General features: G+C 34.1%; 1 protein-coding gene across 2 annotated transcripts in view; it reads right to left on the bottom strand.

Annotated features, from left to right (window-relative positions):
* Positions 1-13679: 13679 nt before the first annotated feature.
* Positions 13680-19569, bottom strand: part of LOC129754910 (uncharacterized) — a 42813-nt gene continuing 36923 nt past the window's right edge. Inside the window, exons 7-8 of one of the 2 annotated variants that reach the window (XM_055751185.1) lie at positions 16633-16844; positions 13680-15195 (exon numbers count right to left, since the gene is read on the bottom strand). In XM_055751185.1, coding sequence (XP_055607160.1) covers positions 13930-15195; positions 16633-16844 — 1478 coding nt within the window. In that variant the 3' untranslated portion in view covers positions 13680-13929. Of the gene's footprint in view, positions 15265-16632; positions 16845-19569 lie in introns of both variants that reach the window. The other variant, XM_055751176.1, reaches the window with a different exon arrangement.

Raw genomic sequence — 19569 nt, 5'->3', positions numbered from 1 at the left:
TTCTCATGTGCTTTTCGTCTACAGGCAGTTGGTCTCTGGCTGTCAGGAAATATCGAAAGATCATCGAGTCATACAAATGTGTGGCCTGAATTAGTTAGATTAAACAAGTTTAATCTAGCGCCAAACGATTTAACACTCTCGAGTAGTTTTCCCTACATGGGGTTTAAAGTCAAATTTCCTTCTCCTCAAGAATGGTTATCAGGTTTCGTAGAGGACCAAATGTCCTCTCATATTGTATTCTATACTGACGGTTCATTATCAAACAGCCGTGCAGGTGCAGGAATTTACTGTCACGAGTTGAACATAGAATATGCTCAACCTCTAGGAAAATATTGTACAGTCTTTCAGGCTGAGCTATATGCTATTATGTATGGAGTGCAAATTGCACTTCAAAAGAAGATTATGTTCAGAACAATTTATTTCTGTTCAGATAGCCAAGCAGCTATCAAATCACTCAGTGCTTCCAGTTCTAGATCAAAACTGGTAATCGCATGCCGGAAAGCAATCGAAGAACTTGCTGAAGGCAATGGATTAAACCTTCTATGGGTACCCGGACATAAGGGAATTTTTGGAAACGAATGCGCCGACGAACTCGCTAGAGCTGGGTCGGAAAAGGAATTTTACGGACCAGAGCCGGCTGTCCCAATATCACCATGTTGGTTCAGGAACCAAATTCAAACTTGGTCCTCTAACCAGCATGAACGATACTGGGAAGAGTTGGACACTTGTCGTCAAACTAAATTATTTTTAGAAAAACCATCTCCAATCATATCGAGTTACTTATTAACTTTAAATAAATTTCATTGCAGCATCTTGATCAGAGCACTCTCCGGTCATTGTAAACTCAACTATCACATGCACAACATTCAGCGTGCTGAATCTCCAGTATGTGGTAGTTGTGAATCAGATGTGGAAGATCCCTTCCATCTTATATGTAACTGTCCCTCATTTGCCAGACTACGTTTTCGTACTCTGGGATCTTACGCTTTAAGCGAATCTGAGTTTAAGAAATTAAACTTAAAAAACATTCTATCATTCCTTACCGAATGTAGAAAAGAGCTTTAATGCTAATAATCCCTAGTGGAAAGGCTTTATGCCATCTTAAATAGATTGAATTTATTTCTTCCTTTTATAGGTTTTTCAGGTTTCTCAGGTAAATGATGAAATCTTGGATAAAAAAAAGGCTAGGCACAATTTTCCCGTATGTTTGGATAACGTGCCGCTATTAAGCCTACCCCCATTCTGATACCTGATACCTGAAGGTTGATTCCGAAGTCCCGAGGCTTTCAGCAATCCGGCGCTTCGATTCTCCGTCCTTCAACCGCTGTCTGGCGTTTTCCAGCATCTCCGGAGAGCAAATCTTCCGGCTAGTTTTCCTTTTGTACGTCCTGATTATTGAAAACTTGATTATTCTTTGGGTTAGCTTTCCAAATGTTATCAAAAAGACGAAGGAAACCAACGCGTACTCTTGCCCCACCAAACCTGCGTACTCTTGCCCCCTACGACCATTTGTGAAAAAAGCTAAAAGTGCTAAATATTCCAATCATATCCTGGCATGAGTGTTCCACAGATTTAATCTATATGAATTATGTGTCCTTTATCACGTATGCAGATTTGATAAGCGAATTTCCACGAAGCGTGATAATGTTTTCAAAAACGCATAAAATTACAAAAAAATTGGAAAAACTAAAACTTATCTCATTTCTCCGACGTGCGCGAACCAAACCACAAACAAAAACACAAACAAAACAGCTGACTCGATGACCTGTCAAACCGGTACAGTGTTGCTAGTTTCAGTGTTTTCGTTTACTGTAAAAGCCTAGTGCGTACTCTTTCCGCCTGCGTACTCTTGCCCCATTTTACTCTACTGGTACCTTTAATTGGACCTATACCTAAAATTCTTATTAAAAGCATTATTTTTCGAAAATAAATTAACAAATTCATTAGAAGTGTAATCTTTAATCAAATATTATCATAAAAAGTATTACAGCTTTTTAACGATTGAAAAAACTTACATTTCTGTTATGAATATTTTGAACACTTTTATTCCCCATCAGCTCTATCAGCAGGACAATAGCTGAAACTTTTTTTATGTTAACTTACTTGTAGTTTATTTGCGTGAATCTAACAAAAAATGTTAGAAATGTTCAATATTGGTTGGGAATTATGCCCCAATTAAAAATTCGCACCTTTGTTGATTTGTATGGTATTCATACAAAGTTTTTGTGATGTTAGGTCTAAAAATGGAACATCAAAGTCAAAGACAATATTTGGACCGTTTACAAATTTTCCGGGTTTTCCATTGATTTTCATTTATTTTAGGAAAAATAGATAGTCTGGTTCATATTCTCCACAGTGAAAGTAATAACCCTTTAAACTTTGGCTTGGACACTAAAAAAACATGATTTTTCCTTATTCTTTCTCATTTCTCAAAACGTGCCCCAATAATTGAGCTCTCTAATTTACCAGCGAATAGGAGGCACATTTTTAAAAAGGTTGAAAATTTTATCAGAAACACTTTTTATGGCAAAAAGCGGTATGGAAAGATTCAGGAAGAATAATAGTTCATTGTGCACATAGCAGCATCTTTATTCTATGCAAGAAAAATGAATTATTCACAATTTTCAGTATTTTAGGACTAAAGTAGGCTCTAGGTCCAAAGTAGGAGCACAATCGAGAAAAATAGTCTAAAAATGACAAATTTGATAAAAATATCATATATTTTTAATGACAAAAATGACAAAAATGACAAAAATGACAAAAATGACAAAAATGACAAAAATGACAAAAATGACAAAAATGACAAAAATGACAAAAATGACAAAAATGACAGAAATGACAAAAATGACAAAAATGACAAAAATGACAAAAATGACAAAAATGACAAAAATGACAAAAATGAAAAAAATTTTGACAATTTTGACAATTTTGACAATTTTGACAATTTTGACAATTTTAAAAATTTTGACAATTTTGACAATTTTGACAATTTTGACAATTTGACAATTTTGACAATTTTGACAATTTTGACAATTTTGACAATTTTGACAATTTTGACAATTTTGACAATTTTGACAATTTTGACAATTTTGACAATTTTGACAATTTTGACAATTTTGACAATTTTGACAATTTTGACAATTTTGACAATTTTGACAATTTTGACAATTTTGACAATTTTGACAATTTTGACAATTTTGACAATTTTGACAATTTTGACAATTTTGACAATTTTGACAATTTTGACAATTTTGACAATTTTGACAATTTTGACAATTTTGACAATTTTGACAATTTTGACAATTTTGACAATTTTGACAATTTTGACAATTTTGACAATTTTGACAATTTTGACAATTTTGACAATTTTGACAATTTTGACAATTTTGACAATTTTGACAATTTTGACAATTTTGACAATTTTGACAATTTTGACAATTTTGACAATTTTGACAATTTTGACAATTTTGACAATTTTGACAATTTTGACAATTTTGACAATTTTGACAATTTTGACAATTTTGACAATTTTGAAAATTTTGACAATTTTGACAATTTTGACAATTTTGACAATTTTGACAATTTTGACAATTTTGACAATTTTGACAATTTTGACAATTTTGACAATTTTGACAATTTTGACAATTTTGACAATTTTGACAATTTTGACAATTTTGGCAATTTTGGCAATTTTGACAATTTTGACAATTTTGACAATTTTGACAATTTTGACAATTTTGACAATTTTGACAATTTTGACAATTTTGACAATTTTGACAATTTTGACAATTTTGACAATTTTGACAATTTTGACAATTTTGACAATTTTGACAATTTTGACAATTTTGACAATTTTGACAATTTTGACAATTTTGACAATTTTGACAATTTTGACAATTTTGACAATTTTGACAATTTTGACAATTTTGACAATTTTGACAATTTTGACAATTTTGACAATTTTGACAATTTTGACAATTTTGACAATTTTGACAATTTTGACAATTTTGACAATTTTGACAATTTTGACAATTTTGACAATTTTGACAATTTTGACAATTTTGACAATTTTGACAATTTTGACAATTTTGACAATTTTGACAATTTTGACAATTTTGACAATTTTGACAATTTTGACAATTTTGACAATTTTGACAATTTTGACAATTTTGACAATTTTGACAATTTTGACAATTTTGACAATTTTGACAATTTTGACAATTTTGACAATTTTGACAATTTTGACAATTTTGACAATTTTGACAATTTTGACAATTTTGACAATTTTGACAATTTTGACAATTTTGACAATTTTGACAATTTTGACAATTTTGACAATTTTGACAATTTTGACAATTTTGACAATTTTGACAATTTTGACAATTTTGACAATTTTGACAATTTTGACAATTTTGACAATTTTGACAATTTTGACAATTTTGACAATTTTGACAATTTTGACAATTTTGACAATTTTGACAATTTTGACAATTTTGACAATTTTGACAATTTTGACAATTTTGACAATTTTGACAATTTTGACAATTTTGACAATTTTGACAATTTTGACAATTTTGACAATTTTGACAATTTTGACAATTTTGACAATTTTGACAATTTTGACAATTTTGACAATTTTGACAATTTTGACAATTTTGACAATTTTGACAATTTTGACAATTTTGACAATTTTGACAATTTTGACAATTTTGACAATTTTGACAATTTTGACAATTTTGACAATTTTGACAATTTTGACAATTTTGACAATTTTGACAATTTTGACAATTTTGACAATTTTGACAATTTTGACAATTTTGACAATTTTGACAATTTTGACAATTTTGACAATTTTGACAATTTTGACAATTTTGACAATTTTGACAATTTTGACAATTTTGACAATTTTGACAATTTTGACAATTTTGACAATTTTGACAATTTTGACAATTTTGACAATTTTGACAATTTTGACAATTTTGACAGTTTTGAAAATTTTGACAATTTTGACAATTTTGACAATTTTGACAATTTTGACAATTTTGACAATTTTGACAATTTTGACAATTTTGACAATTTTGACAATTTTGACAATTTTGACAATTTTGACAATTTTGACAATTTTGACAATTTTGACAATTTTGACAATTTTGACAATTTCGACAATTTTGACAATTTTGACAATTTTGACAATTTTGACAATTTTGACAATTTTGACAATTTTGACAATTTTGACAATTTTGTCGATTTTGACAATTTTCCCAATTTTGACAATTTTGACAATTTTGACAATTTTGACAATTTCGACAATTTTGACAATTTTGACAATTTTGACAATTTTGACAATTTTGACAATTTTGACAATTTTGACAATTTTGACAATTTTGACAATTTTGACAATTTTGACAATTTTGACAATTTTGACAATTTTGACAATTTTGACAATTTTGACAATTTTGACAATTTTGACAATTTTGACAATTTTGACAATTTTGACAATTTTGACAATTTTGACAATTTTGACAATTTTGACAATTTTGACAATTTTGACAATTTTGACAATTTTGACAATTTTGACAATTTTGACAATTTTGACAATTTTGACAATTTTGACAATTTTGACAATTTTGACAATTTTGACAATTTTGACAATTTTGACAATTTTGACAATTTTGACAATTTTGACAATTTTGACAATTTTGACAATTTTGACAATTTTGACAATTTTGACAATTTTGACAATTTTGACAATTTTGACAATTTTGACAATTTTGACAATTTTGACAATTTTGACAATTTTGACAATTTTGACAATTTTGACAATTTTGACAATTTTGACAATTTTGACAGTTTTGAAAATTTTGACAATTTTGACAATTTTGACAATTTTGACAATTTTGACAATTTTGACAATTTTGACAATTTTGACAATTTTGACAATTTTGACAATTTTGACAATTTTGACAATTTTGACAATTTTGACAATTTTGACAATTTTGACAATTTTGACAATTTTGACAATTTTGACAATTTTGACAATTTTGACAATTTTGACAATTTTGACAATTTTGACAATTTTGACAATTTTGACAATTTTGACAATTTTGACAATTTTGACAATTTTGACAATTTTGACAATTTTGACAATTTTGACAATTTTGACAATTTTGACAGTTTTGAAAATTTTGAAAATTTTGACAATTTTGAAAATTTTGACAATTTTGACAATTTTGACAATTTTGACAATTTTGACAATTTTGACAATTTTGACAATTTTGACAATTTTGACAATTTTGACAATTTTGACAATTTTGACAATTTTGACAATTTTGACAATTTTGACAATTTTGACAATTTTGACAATTTTGACAATTTTGACAATTTTGACAATTTTGACAATTTTGACAATTTTGACAATTTTGACAATTTTGACAATTTTGACAATTTTGACAATTTTGACAATTTTGACAATTTTGACAATTTTGACAATTTTGACAATTTTGACAATTTTGACAATTTTGACAATTTTGACAATTTTGACAATTTTGACAATTTTGACAATTTTGACAATTTTGACAATTTTGACAATTTTGACAATTTTGACAATTTTGACAATTTTGACAATTTTGACAATTTTGACAATTTTGACAATTTTGACAATTTTGACAATTTTGACAATTTTGACAATTTTGACAGTTTTGAAAATTTTGACAATTTTGAAAATTTTGACAATTTTGACAATTTTGACAATTTTGACAATTTTGACAATTTTGACAATTTTGACAATTTTGACAATTTTGACAATTTTGACAATTTTGACAATTTTGACAATTTTGACAATTTTGACAATTTTGACAATTTTGACAATTTTGACAATTTTGACAATTTTGACAATTTTGACAATTTTGACAATTTTGACAATTTTGACAATTTTGACAATTTTGACAATTTTGACAATTTTGACAATTTTGACAATTTTGACAATTTTGACAATTTTGTCGATTTTGACAATTTTCCCAATTTTGACAATTTTGACAATTTTGACAATTTTGACAATTTCGACAATTTTGACAATTTTGACAATTTTGACAATTTTGACAATTTTGACAATTTTGACAATTTTGACAATTTTGACAATTTTGACAATTTTGACAATTTTGACAATTTTGACAATTTTGACAATTTTGACAATTTTGACAATTTTGACAATTTTGACAATTTTGACAATTTTGACAATTTTGACAATTTTGACAATTTCTTCGATTTTGACAATTTTGACAATTTTGACAATTTTGACAATTTTGACAATTTTGACAATTTTGACAATTTTGACAATTTTGACAATTTTGACAATTTTGACAATTTTGACAATTTTGACAATTTTGACAATTTTGACAATTTTGACAATTTTGACAATTTTGACAATTTTGACAATTTTGACAATTTTGACAATTTTGACAATTTTGACAATTTTGACAATTTTGACAATTTTGACAATTTTGACAATTTTGACAATTTTGACAATTTTGACAATTTTGACAATTTTGACAATTTTGACAATTTTGACAATTTTGACAATTTTGACAATTTTGACAATTTTGACAATTTTGACAATTTTGACAATTTTGACAATTTTGACAATTTTGACAATTTTGACAATTTTGACAATTTTGACAATTTTGACAATTTTGACAATTTTGACAATTTTGACAATTTTGACAATTTTGACAATTTTGACAATTTTGACAATTTTGACAATTTTGACAATTTTGACAATTTTGACAATTTTGACAATTTTGACAATTTTGACAATTTTGACAATTTTGACAATTTTGACAATTTTGACAATTTTGACAATTTTGACAATTTTGACAATTTTGACAATTTTGACAATTTTGACAATTTTGACAATTTTGACAATTTTGACAATTTTGACAATTTTGACAATTTTGACAATTTTGACAATTTTGACAATTTTGACAATTTTGACAATTTTGACAATTTTGACAATTTTGACAATTTTGACAATTTCGACAGTTTTGACAATTTTGACAATTTTGTCGATTTTGACAATTTTCCCAATTTTGACAATTTTGACAATTTCGACAAGTTCGACAAATTGGACAGTTTTAGAAATTTTGAATTTTCTTATAATTTTGATAAATTTGACAATTTCAACATTTCAGCAATTTTCTCATCTTGGATAATTTTGACAATTTTGGCAATTTTCACGATATGCGTTTTGAAATATTCTTCTAATCGGGTCATGCTGCTTGTTTTCCTGCTTTCGAAGTGTTAATGATGCGATATGCAAAACCGACGAAAATATGGTCAGCTTAAGGATGGTTTATTATTTTCAACAGCATTTCCTTTTCATTTGAATCACATGCCAACGAAAGATATCCGTTCTCTATCCTTTCTGGTCATTTGTATCGGAATTTTATGAATATTAATCAGGATCAATGCAAAAATATTTACTACATGCTTGATAAAATTCATTATCATCTTGTTCCAGTTTTTGCAATATTTTGCTTCGGATTACCCAGTCATATGGTTTTCTGTTCAATTTTTCATCAGAAAATCCCTTCTGATTATCCTCTGAGTTGTCTCGTTGTGTTGTGAATATGAGACGTGACATTTTTTCCGTAAAAGCTCAACTCAAAGCTCAATTTACCTGATATGGAACGCAATGTGGAAATATTCTTTCCCAGGAAATTCGTCATCTATCGGTATCAGCATGAAGGTACAACATTTCTTCCAATATATTCCCTTAAGTCGAACGAAAAATCAAACACTGTCAGGGAAAAGTCAAGTCAAGTTGAAGAGAAAAAACAATAACCAATCCTCAGGGACTCATACCTATCTTTTGTGTTGCTTTCCGGTACACGCTGGAAGACATTATTTTAGCGTCAGCACAATCGTTATCTAGCCCTTTTGAGGATTGGATTCCTCAAATCTCAGATCCGGAAGGTAATTTTATTTTCAATTTCATGAGAACGCAAGTTCTGTTTGAAGTTTGTGAGAACGAATTACCCAATTTCCACTCAATGAAATGTTGGAACTAGATTTATTTTAGAGAAATTGAAAAATAAATCAATTAACGACAATCAATAAATAAATAATAATAACGTACTTAAAAATAATGATTTTAAGGGTTCACCAATAAGCTGGTTAATGAATAGTTTTGCAACCCCCGGCACATGGTATAAATAGAAAAGAATTAAAAAGTATTTCTCTGATGAGTAGAACGCTAAAATTTTCTGGCCGTTTGTTTTATCACATTCATGCCAAGTCACGTCGTGCACAACACAGTTTAACCAGCCAAAACAGTGGACCAAAAACTCCCACATACTACCCCGGTTCGAGATAAATTAAACCTTTTGACCATAGTTGGTGCTGTTTTGACCACTTTTTGCCGATATGTTCGCGCACAACTAAATTATCAACCAAAAACCAATCAAACTGTAGGTTTTGGTTCACCTACAACGGATCGATAAGCGATTGCAGTTCACAATCAAAGCAACCGGATGTTTTATGCGGATTCAAAATATAAACAGCGAGCGCTGGAAGCCTTTCATTAAAATTTGAATGCCCCCGTACCTACGCGATTTTTGCATTCGTATGCGTTTGTTAAGTTAAGCCCATGGTACGTGTTTGGTTGACTTCAAATGAGTAGCAATATTGAAAAGGAAAACTTTTGTGTAACATTTTTTAATTTGGATGAAGATAAGTGTTTATAACTGAATCAGTTGATGATATAAACAGTAAGTTGATAATGTTCTATATAGCTTAAGTGAAACATATCGATCATTCACGAAGCAGTCTTTTTAGGCCACTGCTTGCATACGTTTAGAATTATAATCTAATAAGTTTTCCAGGAAAAGAACCAATTAGCAAACATAGTAAATATAAAATTACTAAGATCTACAAACCCAATCTGTCAGATTTTTGTCATGGAAGTCAGTAATACAAATTGTATTTATAAGAGTATTTATGAGAAATTTTTTAAAATTTTGTAGACAGGTTTCAAGCCTACAAAATTAATTTTTTTCCCAATAGCATCTAATGTTAGTTGAAATATTCAAACAAAGAACCCGGATCTATTTAGAATCTGCGTCATTACATTCAATCAAAGGCATTTCATTATTAAGATGTTCGGCATAATGTTTTCTCGAACAAATCGTACACAGTAAATGTCAAATGTTATGTATGATGGTGCCCTCGATGAGTAGAGATTTTCAAGTTGTTGTTGCGATAACGTGCACTTTTCGATGCACGAGCCTTTGAAATCCACTTAAAAATACACTAAATGCTTTCCTCAGCAACATCTTAAATGTATGATGAAATAGTAGATCTTAGCTTTTTCCAACTTTATTCCCAGCGAACCATTCCATCCAGCCTACAACGTTCCAGATTTAAAAAAAAAACTGTTTTTTTCAAGGAAGTTTTTTTTTCTTCCACTGTAACTTCTGAGGATGATGTAATAGGACTTTGACATATTCGCCAAATTTATGTATTTTGACTAGATATACAACTTTGTCGAATACATAAAAGCCCTTATTTGAATAATAAATAAGTTAGAATTTTCAACTCGCTATTGGTGGACCCCTCGTCAATAAATTTCACACCAAAATATACTCTTTGTAGAAATGAACAATGTTGATGTTCTAATTTGAATTCGATAAGCGTCGTTCCCCTTAACATTGTATTCAAGAGAATGTATTCAACAATTGGAAACTGTAAAAATACAAAATCAAAAGAAATTGACAGATGTTGAACAGAGCATAATCTAAATAGAAAACTTTAAACATTTTCACATAATAAGCTTATTGTTTCGTATGGTTCTACAGAACGCTTAAACTCATTGACTTAATGAGCTGCGAGTAATTTCCAGATTGGTTTTGAAAAAGTCTTTAAATCTTTAACCTTACTTAACCCTTTTATGCGTGACTCAACCTCTTTGAGTTACTTGGGTTATTATCACTTTTCGTATACTATTTCATTTTTTGAATGATAAATAATCTTACTATGTTTTTGTAAATAACAAAGAGTTCCAATTTTACCCTTTATTATCAAATCTGAGTTATTTTAGCATATTTGAACAATCGTGCTTGTTCGGGCTCGGCCGATGGGGGGGGTTCGGATTTCGAGGTATTTCTTCCCGTCTCTCGTCGACGGCATCCACCAGCAGCAAGAAACTCCAGGTAAGTCGCCTATTTTTCCACACAACAGCTGATCGCTCGCTCGGGGGGAAGATTTCGTTTGCACCTTTCGGGTTCGGGTTCTGCTTGTGAGATAGCACCACACACTATGCACTCGATAGTTGTTGCCACCAAATACTTTCCCAATTTTCGGAACTATTTAAGAAGTCGCTTGGTTGGACTTTAGATTAATTTATTGCGAAGAAGTGAAAATCCGTGCGATTCGTTCAACTTTACTTTCTATTCTAACAACTAAAATGGCTTACATACTATTGTTTGTGTCTCTCTCGGCGAAAGTTCTTATGTTGCGAGAGAGTACATATTTATGCTAGGGTACGTGTACAGAAAGTGATGTTTGCGAGCAAATGGATTAAAGTGTCAAGTGAACATAAAACTAGACACATATTACAAACAAAAACTTAGATGCTATTTCCTGACCGGTACAGTACCGATCAGTGCTATTTTTTCCATCAAGGATAGTAATTTAAGAAAATATTTTAATAGTTTGACTTGAATTTGATTACAATTTTTGATGGACGAAAACACAAAAGCGTGCCCCGCCCAAAAGTCATGGCTTACTCCTACGTACCTCCTATTTGAAAGTTTTCTAAATATAAGTAATGGAATGGTATATCATAGGCCACTTTTTTCTTTGCTCCATAACATCTTTATCATAAAAGATAAAAAGAAAAAAATTAATTGGGAAGGTTAAATTAATTTCCCGAGTTCTGACTGTTAAATAACAGTATTGATCATCAAATCCAAATTGAATAGATATCGTGCAAAGTTTATGAGTTGCCCCAGAACTGGAATTTCATAATTCATTTAGTTATTTTAAAGCAATTTCGGATGAGGAAATAAAAAAGAGAGTTGTGTATGATCGAATAGTTCCTAATACCTGGCTCGCGAATGTTTCGGTAAAATTCCTGATAGGTATAGTATTTATTTTCGTCTCTATCGCATTGGAAAAAATGGAAAAAATATTTTTCATAACTCTTCATTTGGCATAGGAAAACTTTGCAGATAGGAAAAACGTTTTTTAAGCTCTGAATGTGTATAAAACATAAAAATATAGGTGGCCCATGATACCCCACAAAATGTGGCCCACGATTCCCCACAAGCTATGATTTACAAATTGGTTGCATTTGTGTGACTTATTGATGTTTCATCAAACATTCCTTTTCCACGTAAAGAACATGACAAAACTAAGACCATAAGCGTATGAGCATATTTTTGTTATGTCTTTTAGATCTCTCATAATTGCAATAAGCGGGGGTTTGTTTAATTATGTAAGTACATTTTTCTAGGCTAGTAAAATAAAAGAAGCATATGATACGTACATAAATCAACAACTTATAGAAAAACATGCTTACGCTGAGCTACGCCGAAGACAGTTGGATTGAGATTTTTATCTCGACACACAGCTGAAATATTTACAGTGACCCACGTTTCCCCATGGCCCACGATATCCCACTCTCCCCGAATAAATTTAAAAATGTATAATTATGCAGGAAAAACCTGATCAGAGCTTCAATTTTCATTACATTACTGTCATACAAAGTAAAATCATACTTAGAATGCCGACTTTTCTACTCATGTTGTTGTGTGTTAATTGAAAAATGCACATATTTATATTATAAAATGCTCTATGAACATTCTAGCTTCAATTCACCAAACTTTGCTAGAAACTAAACGTACAAAAAAAATTACTAGAAACTCCGTTGGAAATTTAGCTGTATTAAATAAAGAATCTGACACTTAGTTTCCTCGAACAGAATTTCATTTACAGGATTTTGAACTAGTCCAATGCAAATTTCATCTCGCCATACGTGTTAATAACATACTTAAATGAATGGAAATTTCGTATTCAGTTCAAAATAAGGCGCTTTTATACCTACCTGATCGCTCTACAAGTAAAATGATGTGGGCACTGTGAGTTCCGTTTATATTCCATGGTAAATACAGCTTCCATTCGAACAATCGGATTTCGGGACCTGTCTGAATGTGTGAAGGTTTAATCCATCCAATATCCCCTCCATCCTGAGCTGACAGGAAAATTATCCGAGTGAGCAGCTGATCAATTTTTTTTTGTTGGTATTTTGAATATTTGACCGGTAAATCATAACAGATATCGAAACCAAAAATAGCTACTTCATATTTTGTGTTGTTTTATCGCTCTTCTCGAGTGAATGAACAAAGTGTGTCTGATTTCGGGCAAGGCCTCGCGCGTTGTGACCACTTTATTCGCAAGGTCAACACATGTTGGTATATTTGCATCTGAATCGTGCATGACCGAATTCTAATGCTGCCTCTCGATGTGCCATATTTATCGTGAATGAAATTTGCTTCCATCGGATATTGATAATTTAAACTATGCTTGACGTTTGTTTGATCTCGAACCATCAGGAATATTTCACAAGTTTCAACTGGAACCAAACGGATGAAAAAAAAACAGACAAAATCTTTATTCTAGACTTTTAAAAATGTAACATTTTAAATATTTATTTTTGTTTCGTTTTTGATGCTCAAACAGTCGACAATTTGTCGCTACTCCAAAATCAATCGTATAATCTTCAAAGACGAGTTGCATTCGTTTGTACCACACAGTTCGCTTTCCTGCTGTTTGTTACTTTTGTTCGTTTGTCAACAAACTTGTACCGTTTTTTCCCGTTCCAATCTGTATCCTAACCTAACTTACTTCTTAAAAAGAAGAACGATTCGACAAACTTCATTCGAATCCAAGATACAATCCTTTCCTGGGCGAAGACGACGACAACACCTCTGTCGTAGACGCCGCAAAGTGCTGGATTTCCGGTAGGCTGTGACTTTTCGACAGGGTAGCTTGCCCACTGCTGTCAGTGAAATCGACGGTGCCGCCGGTTTTTCGCCCGAAAGCTGCCGATGGATTTGTTGTTGTTGTCGTTGTGTTGACTTTCGTTGGTGCTTCCGTTGGTGTTGTTGTTGAGATGGGAGCTTTCCTAACTGACTGGCGACGCTTCCTGCGATGCTGCTGCGGCGCTTGTTGGCTACTTTGATCGGGTAAGGGGGGATGATGTTTTTCCAACTTGACGTTCTGTAGCAGTTGGTTGAGCTTTTGCTCGAAAGCTTTCGACTGTTCGGATAGTTGCGGGCTTGCGTATGGTGAGGGAGCTTTTAGGTGGGCCGTTTGACCATTAGCTGGGCTTTCGTCCAGTGGGTTAGAGTGTGTATTTTTGGGTGGTGGGGACAAACTGGACAGATCCGGATTGGACGAAAGGTGATACATACTTCTCAGATGAGGATACAGGTCATACTGGCACTGTAGCTGGCCACTCGTAAGGTAGTGGGATTTTGTCGGGGGGAATTCGTTGGAAGTTGATGAGCAGAGTGAAGCGGGTGGGGGATTCGGATTGCAGCATCGACTTTGGCATCTGGCAGGAATTGGGACCATGTGCTGGGATGCTGGGCCACTCGATTGTTGCGTAGTGAAGTACCTTATCGGAAGCCAGTGGTCAAGTTTGCTCGAGCGTTTCTGTCCTGATTTGACCGCAGGCCGATGGAATGTGTTCGAAGCAATTGGAGAAGAGCAATTGTGTAAACTCTGGTTCGAGTCTTGGTTGGCGTTCAGACTTTTGCCGCTCCAGTGCGCTGTGCCAGGGCCAATCATCCTTTGTCCACCGTTGTTGATGCAAACAGCTTTCGGATGCTGCTGGTGGTGATGATCGTTCGGATGAAAAATTCTCGGAGCATTCGAGTGGGATTGTGGCTTCCGGAATGACACCACCAGGGGACGTTTCAGCCTGATCAGATCCGTTTCCATGTACCGTAGCTGTTCGATTCCGCTGCTGGACTGCGAAGGAGATTCTAGGGTCACGGCCACAGATTGCGAATTATTATTATTATTGCCCGGGCCACCAGGTGGCGCCGCCAGAGTGCAGCACACTGTCGAGCACGTGTTTAGCGACTGCGAGTTAGGGGAATTTGAGCGCAATGAGGCATTCCTAAAAAACATACGCTGTCTTAGTAGAGGATGATGAGGTTGCCCGGAGGACGAGCGTCGGTACAAATAATTGGCCAAAGTGTCCTACGGAAAGTTGTTTTGTGGGCGCATGTGGGCGACACACATACGCATTCACACGTACAGCCAAAACCATAGAAGACAAAACCATATGTAGAAAAGAAAGAAAAAAAGAGACAAAAAAACTTATGTTCACAGAGTACATATTTTATGCGGTCCAATTTCGTGAGGTTTAAAATTTTGGGTGTTTGATTCTTCTGATTTTGGGTGAATGTTTGGTCAGGAAAGGAAATAAAGAAAAAAGCCACATGCAAAAACTGTGGGATTAAACTCAATTTTCACGAACCAATTTTGACGTTTTTTTTCCATTTTTCTTGCATTTGCATATTGGTATAGATTTTAACTAATTCTACAATTTGTGGTTAGAAAGCTATGTATAAGGCAAAGAGTGGATCGATTTTGTGTTTTTATTCACTTCAATTATATGTTGTGTACTTCCGATCACATGAAATTCGAGATGAACATTATCAAGTTAAAATTTTACACCCAATCACGGGGGTCAACAATATGTTGCTTTGTCTCAGATGCTTCTTTTGATCTAAGCTCTCGTGGTTTTGTGAAATATTCAATCTCCCGGATTGCTGAACTTCTTTACGTAGATGTCATGCTCTTAAAACCCTAAAAACACAATTAAGTTCACACACTCCAAACAAGTACCTGCATCATCTCTCAAGAAAACAAAAAAAAACCCTTACGATTGGAATGAATAACCTTTGTGGGATGGTGTTATGTGAAGTGATTAAAATTAATCCGATTCTCGCAACGTGATAATTGAATCCAAACGAGGGGTAAACGTTATTGTGGAGGATAAATTTCATGAACAAACATATTGCGATGTGGGTAGTTACAGTTATGTCTTCTCAAGCAAATTAGATAAATAATAATAGAATACCATCTTTTAGCCCATTAAGAAAAGCTTTAATTCGTCACAGTTAAATACAAAGTTAATCAAAGATTAAAAGACAGATTTTTTTCTGAGTTTCTGGAAACGGATATGGGATTCGTTTCAAGTATTCATCATTACCTTTACCATTCCCGCTGAAAAATCAGTAAGCGATTAGCTTTATTAAAAACTTGTTCACTTGCGTAATTTCTTGTGTGTGCTCGAAACTTGAGTGAGAGTTTAGTGCCCCTCATGGGGACACACTTTATTTGGGCGAATGATGGCAAATGGCGATGCGATAGGATTAGGAAATAATAAGAGCTCGTGGTTTGCATAGAAGAACATTTAATCTAACATGCGAAGTGAATTTAAAAAAAAGAAGTTTCTTGCCAAAATCGATCCACTCTTACAAGACGTCACAATTTCATCGGAAGCTGATTGACAACAGCAGTTTCTTTTTTCTGCTGTTGTCGTTTCTTATACCCACTCACCTTAAACGCCTCGCGGAACTTATGGCTCATAATGTTGTACAGCACCGGATTGATGCAGGTGGACATAAAATAGAGCACCCCGGACACGTACGTCAGGATGTCGAACGCGATCCGTATTGCTTTGTTATGGTTCTGGTCGTTTCCGTACACGGCGAAGAGACGTTGCGCGTGGAAGGGCGCCCAGCACAGGAAGAACGCTATCACCACGGCCACTAAAAGAAAAAAAAACAGGTGGAAATCAAAGTAGGCGGCTTATTGATGAGTTCATTTCGAGTGAGCGAGCAGTTTTCCTGGTGGCTCATTTTGGGAGCGGCAATTCCCAGAACTTGTAAGAGTTAATTTCGAGCGTCGGTATTTAATGCTAACTCATTAAGGGCCTTATCACAGTAGTTTATTTCATGTGCAACTGCCAACGAATATTAATCCGATATGTTCTTGGACGAATTCCCAATTGTAATTAATATTGACTTTTCAGAATCATATTTTATTGGTAACTGGACCGTAAATCAATGTACAATTTCATTTCAGGTAGCTTTTAATGTTCACTGTTGGCTTCGGTTATTCGAATTCTTCGGGAAATTGTCTGACCCTTCCACCTTCCACCAATCTAACAGTTTGAAGAGGAAAATTAATTTCCAACAAATTCCATAAATTGCATCTGTCCTCCGTTCTTGCTACACTTGTGGGACACACATTAGGTAGTTGCTGGTGCTGATGATGGATCATTGAATCAGGACGTTAAAATTAGATACGTGTTTTCCTCATAACACAATAATCTCGATTACTTGCTCGACATAACTTGTTCAGAGAGCTGATATATGAAGAAGAACGATCGAAAAACTTATGGATCGAAAAATAAGACATATCCCTCAATGATAAAAAAAAAGATTCAGTAAATAATTATCCCTGGGAATTAGAGGGAAATCAAAGTAGTCTGGTTGTGGTTGAAATCCCACTGTGTTCCGACTACTGTCATAATGCAACTCACGGTGTGCTTCACAGAAGCATTTAGAGAAAAATATGTATTCGTATGAATCGAAAGTCTTTTGTAATTTCTTCGGCGTAATTAGTCATCTTTGTTAAAAAACACTCATTCTGTTTTTAATAAATTTTAACTTTGAAGTTTGTTTCTAATGACCACAAGAATAATGTTACCAAAATTTAGGATGAAACTCTGGCACATGTCAGCATTTTCAGTACGAAACTAATAAAAGCCATGCTTTTCAACAGAAGTTAAATCAAGCAGCACATTTCGAAATGTATTAATCAAAATAATTCATCAAATTTCTGTATGAAATAATAAGATTTAAAACAAAGCTTTTGTCTAGGAACTAGTGCCTCTGGAGGAGTTAAAATCCCTCATAATATAAATTGGCAAAGACCCCCGTGACCCTCCGATTGCTTCGATGAGACGAATTTCTACACTTTTCCTAAACATACGCATTCATGCAGTCTTATAACTACCTCTGGCGCCTCCTCCTGAAGATGGGCTCCTCATCTACTACGCACGCACCGGACCTTATTCGTCGCGTTCTTTCGAATGACGCTCTCGCCCATGTTGCAGCTCGAGGACCTCCTCCGGGATCTGGCACGATGACCTAGCAAGACACCTGTCCGGAGACCTTCCAGCAGCTTCGGTTCCTTCGATCTTTCATGGCTCTAATCTCAAGGCTCTTTCCATCTTCCAGCCGGACTTGTAAACCATCGACATTTTCTCTGACAGTCGCACAGCCTGCTTCTATCAGTTTCATTGTCCGTGTCATCAAACGAGTGCGACAGTCGACTACCATCAGACGAAAGGACATTCATTCTTCTTTGTGTGATTTTCGAACGAAATTTCGTGTCTTGGTACACGAGAGCGATGATTTGATGGTCAAACGACCAGAATTCCCGACAGTTGACGACGTCGCCTGTCTCTTTCACGCAACAGAACCTACAGACTCAATAAGCAAATGCAATCCTTCTATTCACTGTCTCCCATGGAAAAAAATCCGTCGCTCTGCAGCGCCGGGTGATGTTTAGATGTGAATGTGGAATGATTATTTACGTATATGGAATGAAAGTCGAACGACTAACCACCACAAAGATCAAAATTTCATTTGACATTTTTTGCTCTCCGATCAAACGATTGCGCTCTCCATGATTGTCATGAACGATGTGTTGTGGATGTCAGTGAAAAAGTTCAAACAATGGTGACCACTTACAAGACTGGTTCCAGCCCGAAAACCTCCACTTGGCTTTCCGGTCCGACGACCTTCCATGGCACCGGCTTGACAAAATTCCGTGGTACCCCACTCGTAAGTCCTCCAGTAACTCCTGGTCCGACGACCACCACCTGGTTCGACCACCATGATTTTCCATGATACCGGCCCGCCAAACTTCCATGACTTCCGGTTCGACGATCCACCAGTGACTCTGGCCCGTGGTTTCAGCCCAACTGCCTTCCATGGCTACCAGTGGCTCCGGTTCGACGACCTTGTTTGGTTCCAGCTCGACGCAGGATCCGACCCAACAACCTTTCATGGCACCTGTCCGACGACCTCCCGTGTTTCCTGGCTTGTCGAGCTCCACCTAGCTGCCCGATCCGATGACCCTCCAGTCGGTTCCTGGTTCCAAGGGCGCTGGCACAACGACCTCCCAATGGCACTGCATCGACGACCAACCAGTGGCTCCAGGTTCCTGTCTTGAGAGCTCCCAATGGCTCCCGGCTCGTTGTCTTTCCTTGGTTTTGGCTCGTCTTTATTCCTTCGGTGCTAGCTCTTCTTGCCACTGTTGATTCCACTCCTCCTTTCCGCAGTGCTTGGTCCATAACCTGTTGTGCAGCACTTTGGGCAGTTGAAAGGAAGGACTTGGAGGTAGAACTTGGACTAATTTATTACAACTAGCTTTACTACCTTACATAATCAACCATTCCCATGGTTACGTATAATAATTTGT

The sequence above is a fragment of the Uranotaenia lowii genome, chromosome 1 (genome assembly GCF_029784155.1).
Source record: "Uranotaenia lowii strain MFRU-FL chromosome 1, ASM2978415v1, whole genome shotgun sequence".
NCBI classification, from domain to species: domain Eukaryota; kingdom Metazoa; phylum Arthropoda; class Insecta; order Diptera; family Culicidae; genus Uranotaenia; species Uranotaenia lowii.
This window is presented reverse-complemented; position numbering and strand designations above follow the sequence as displayed.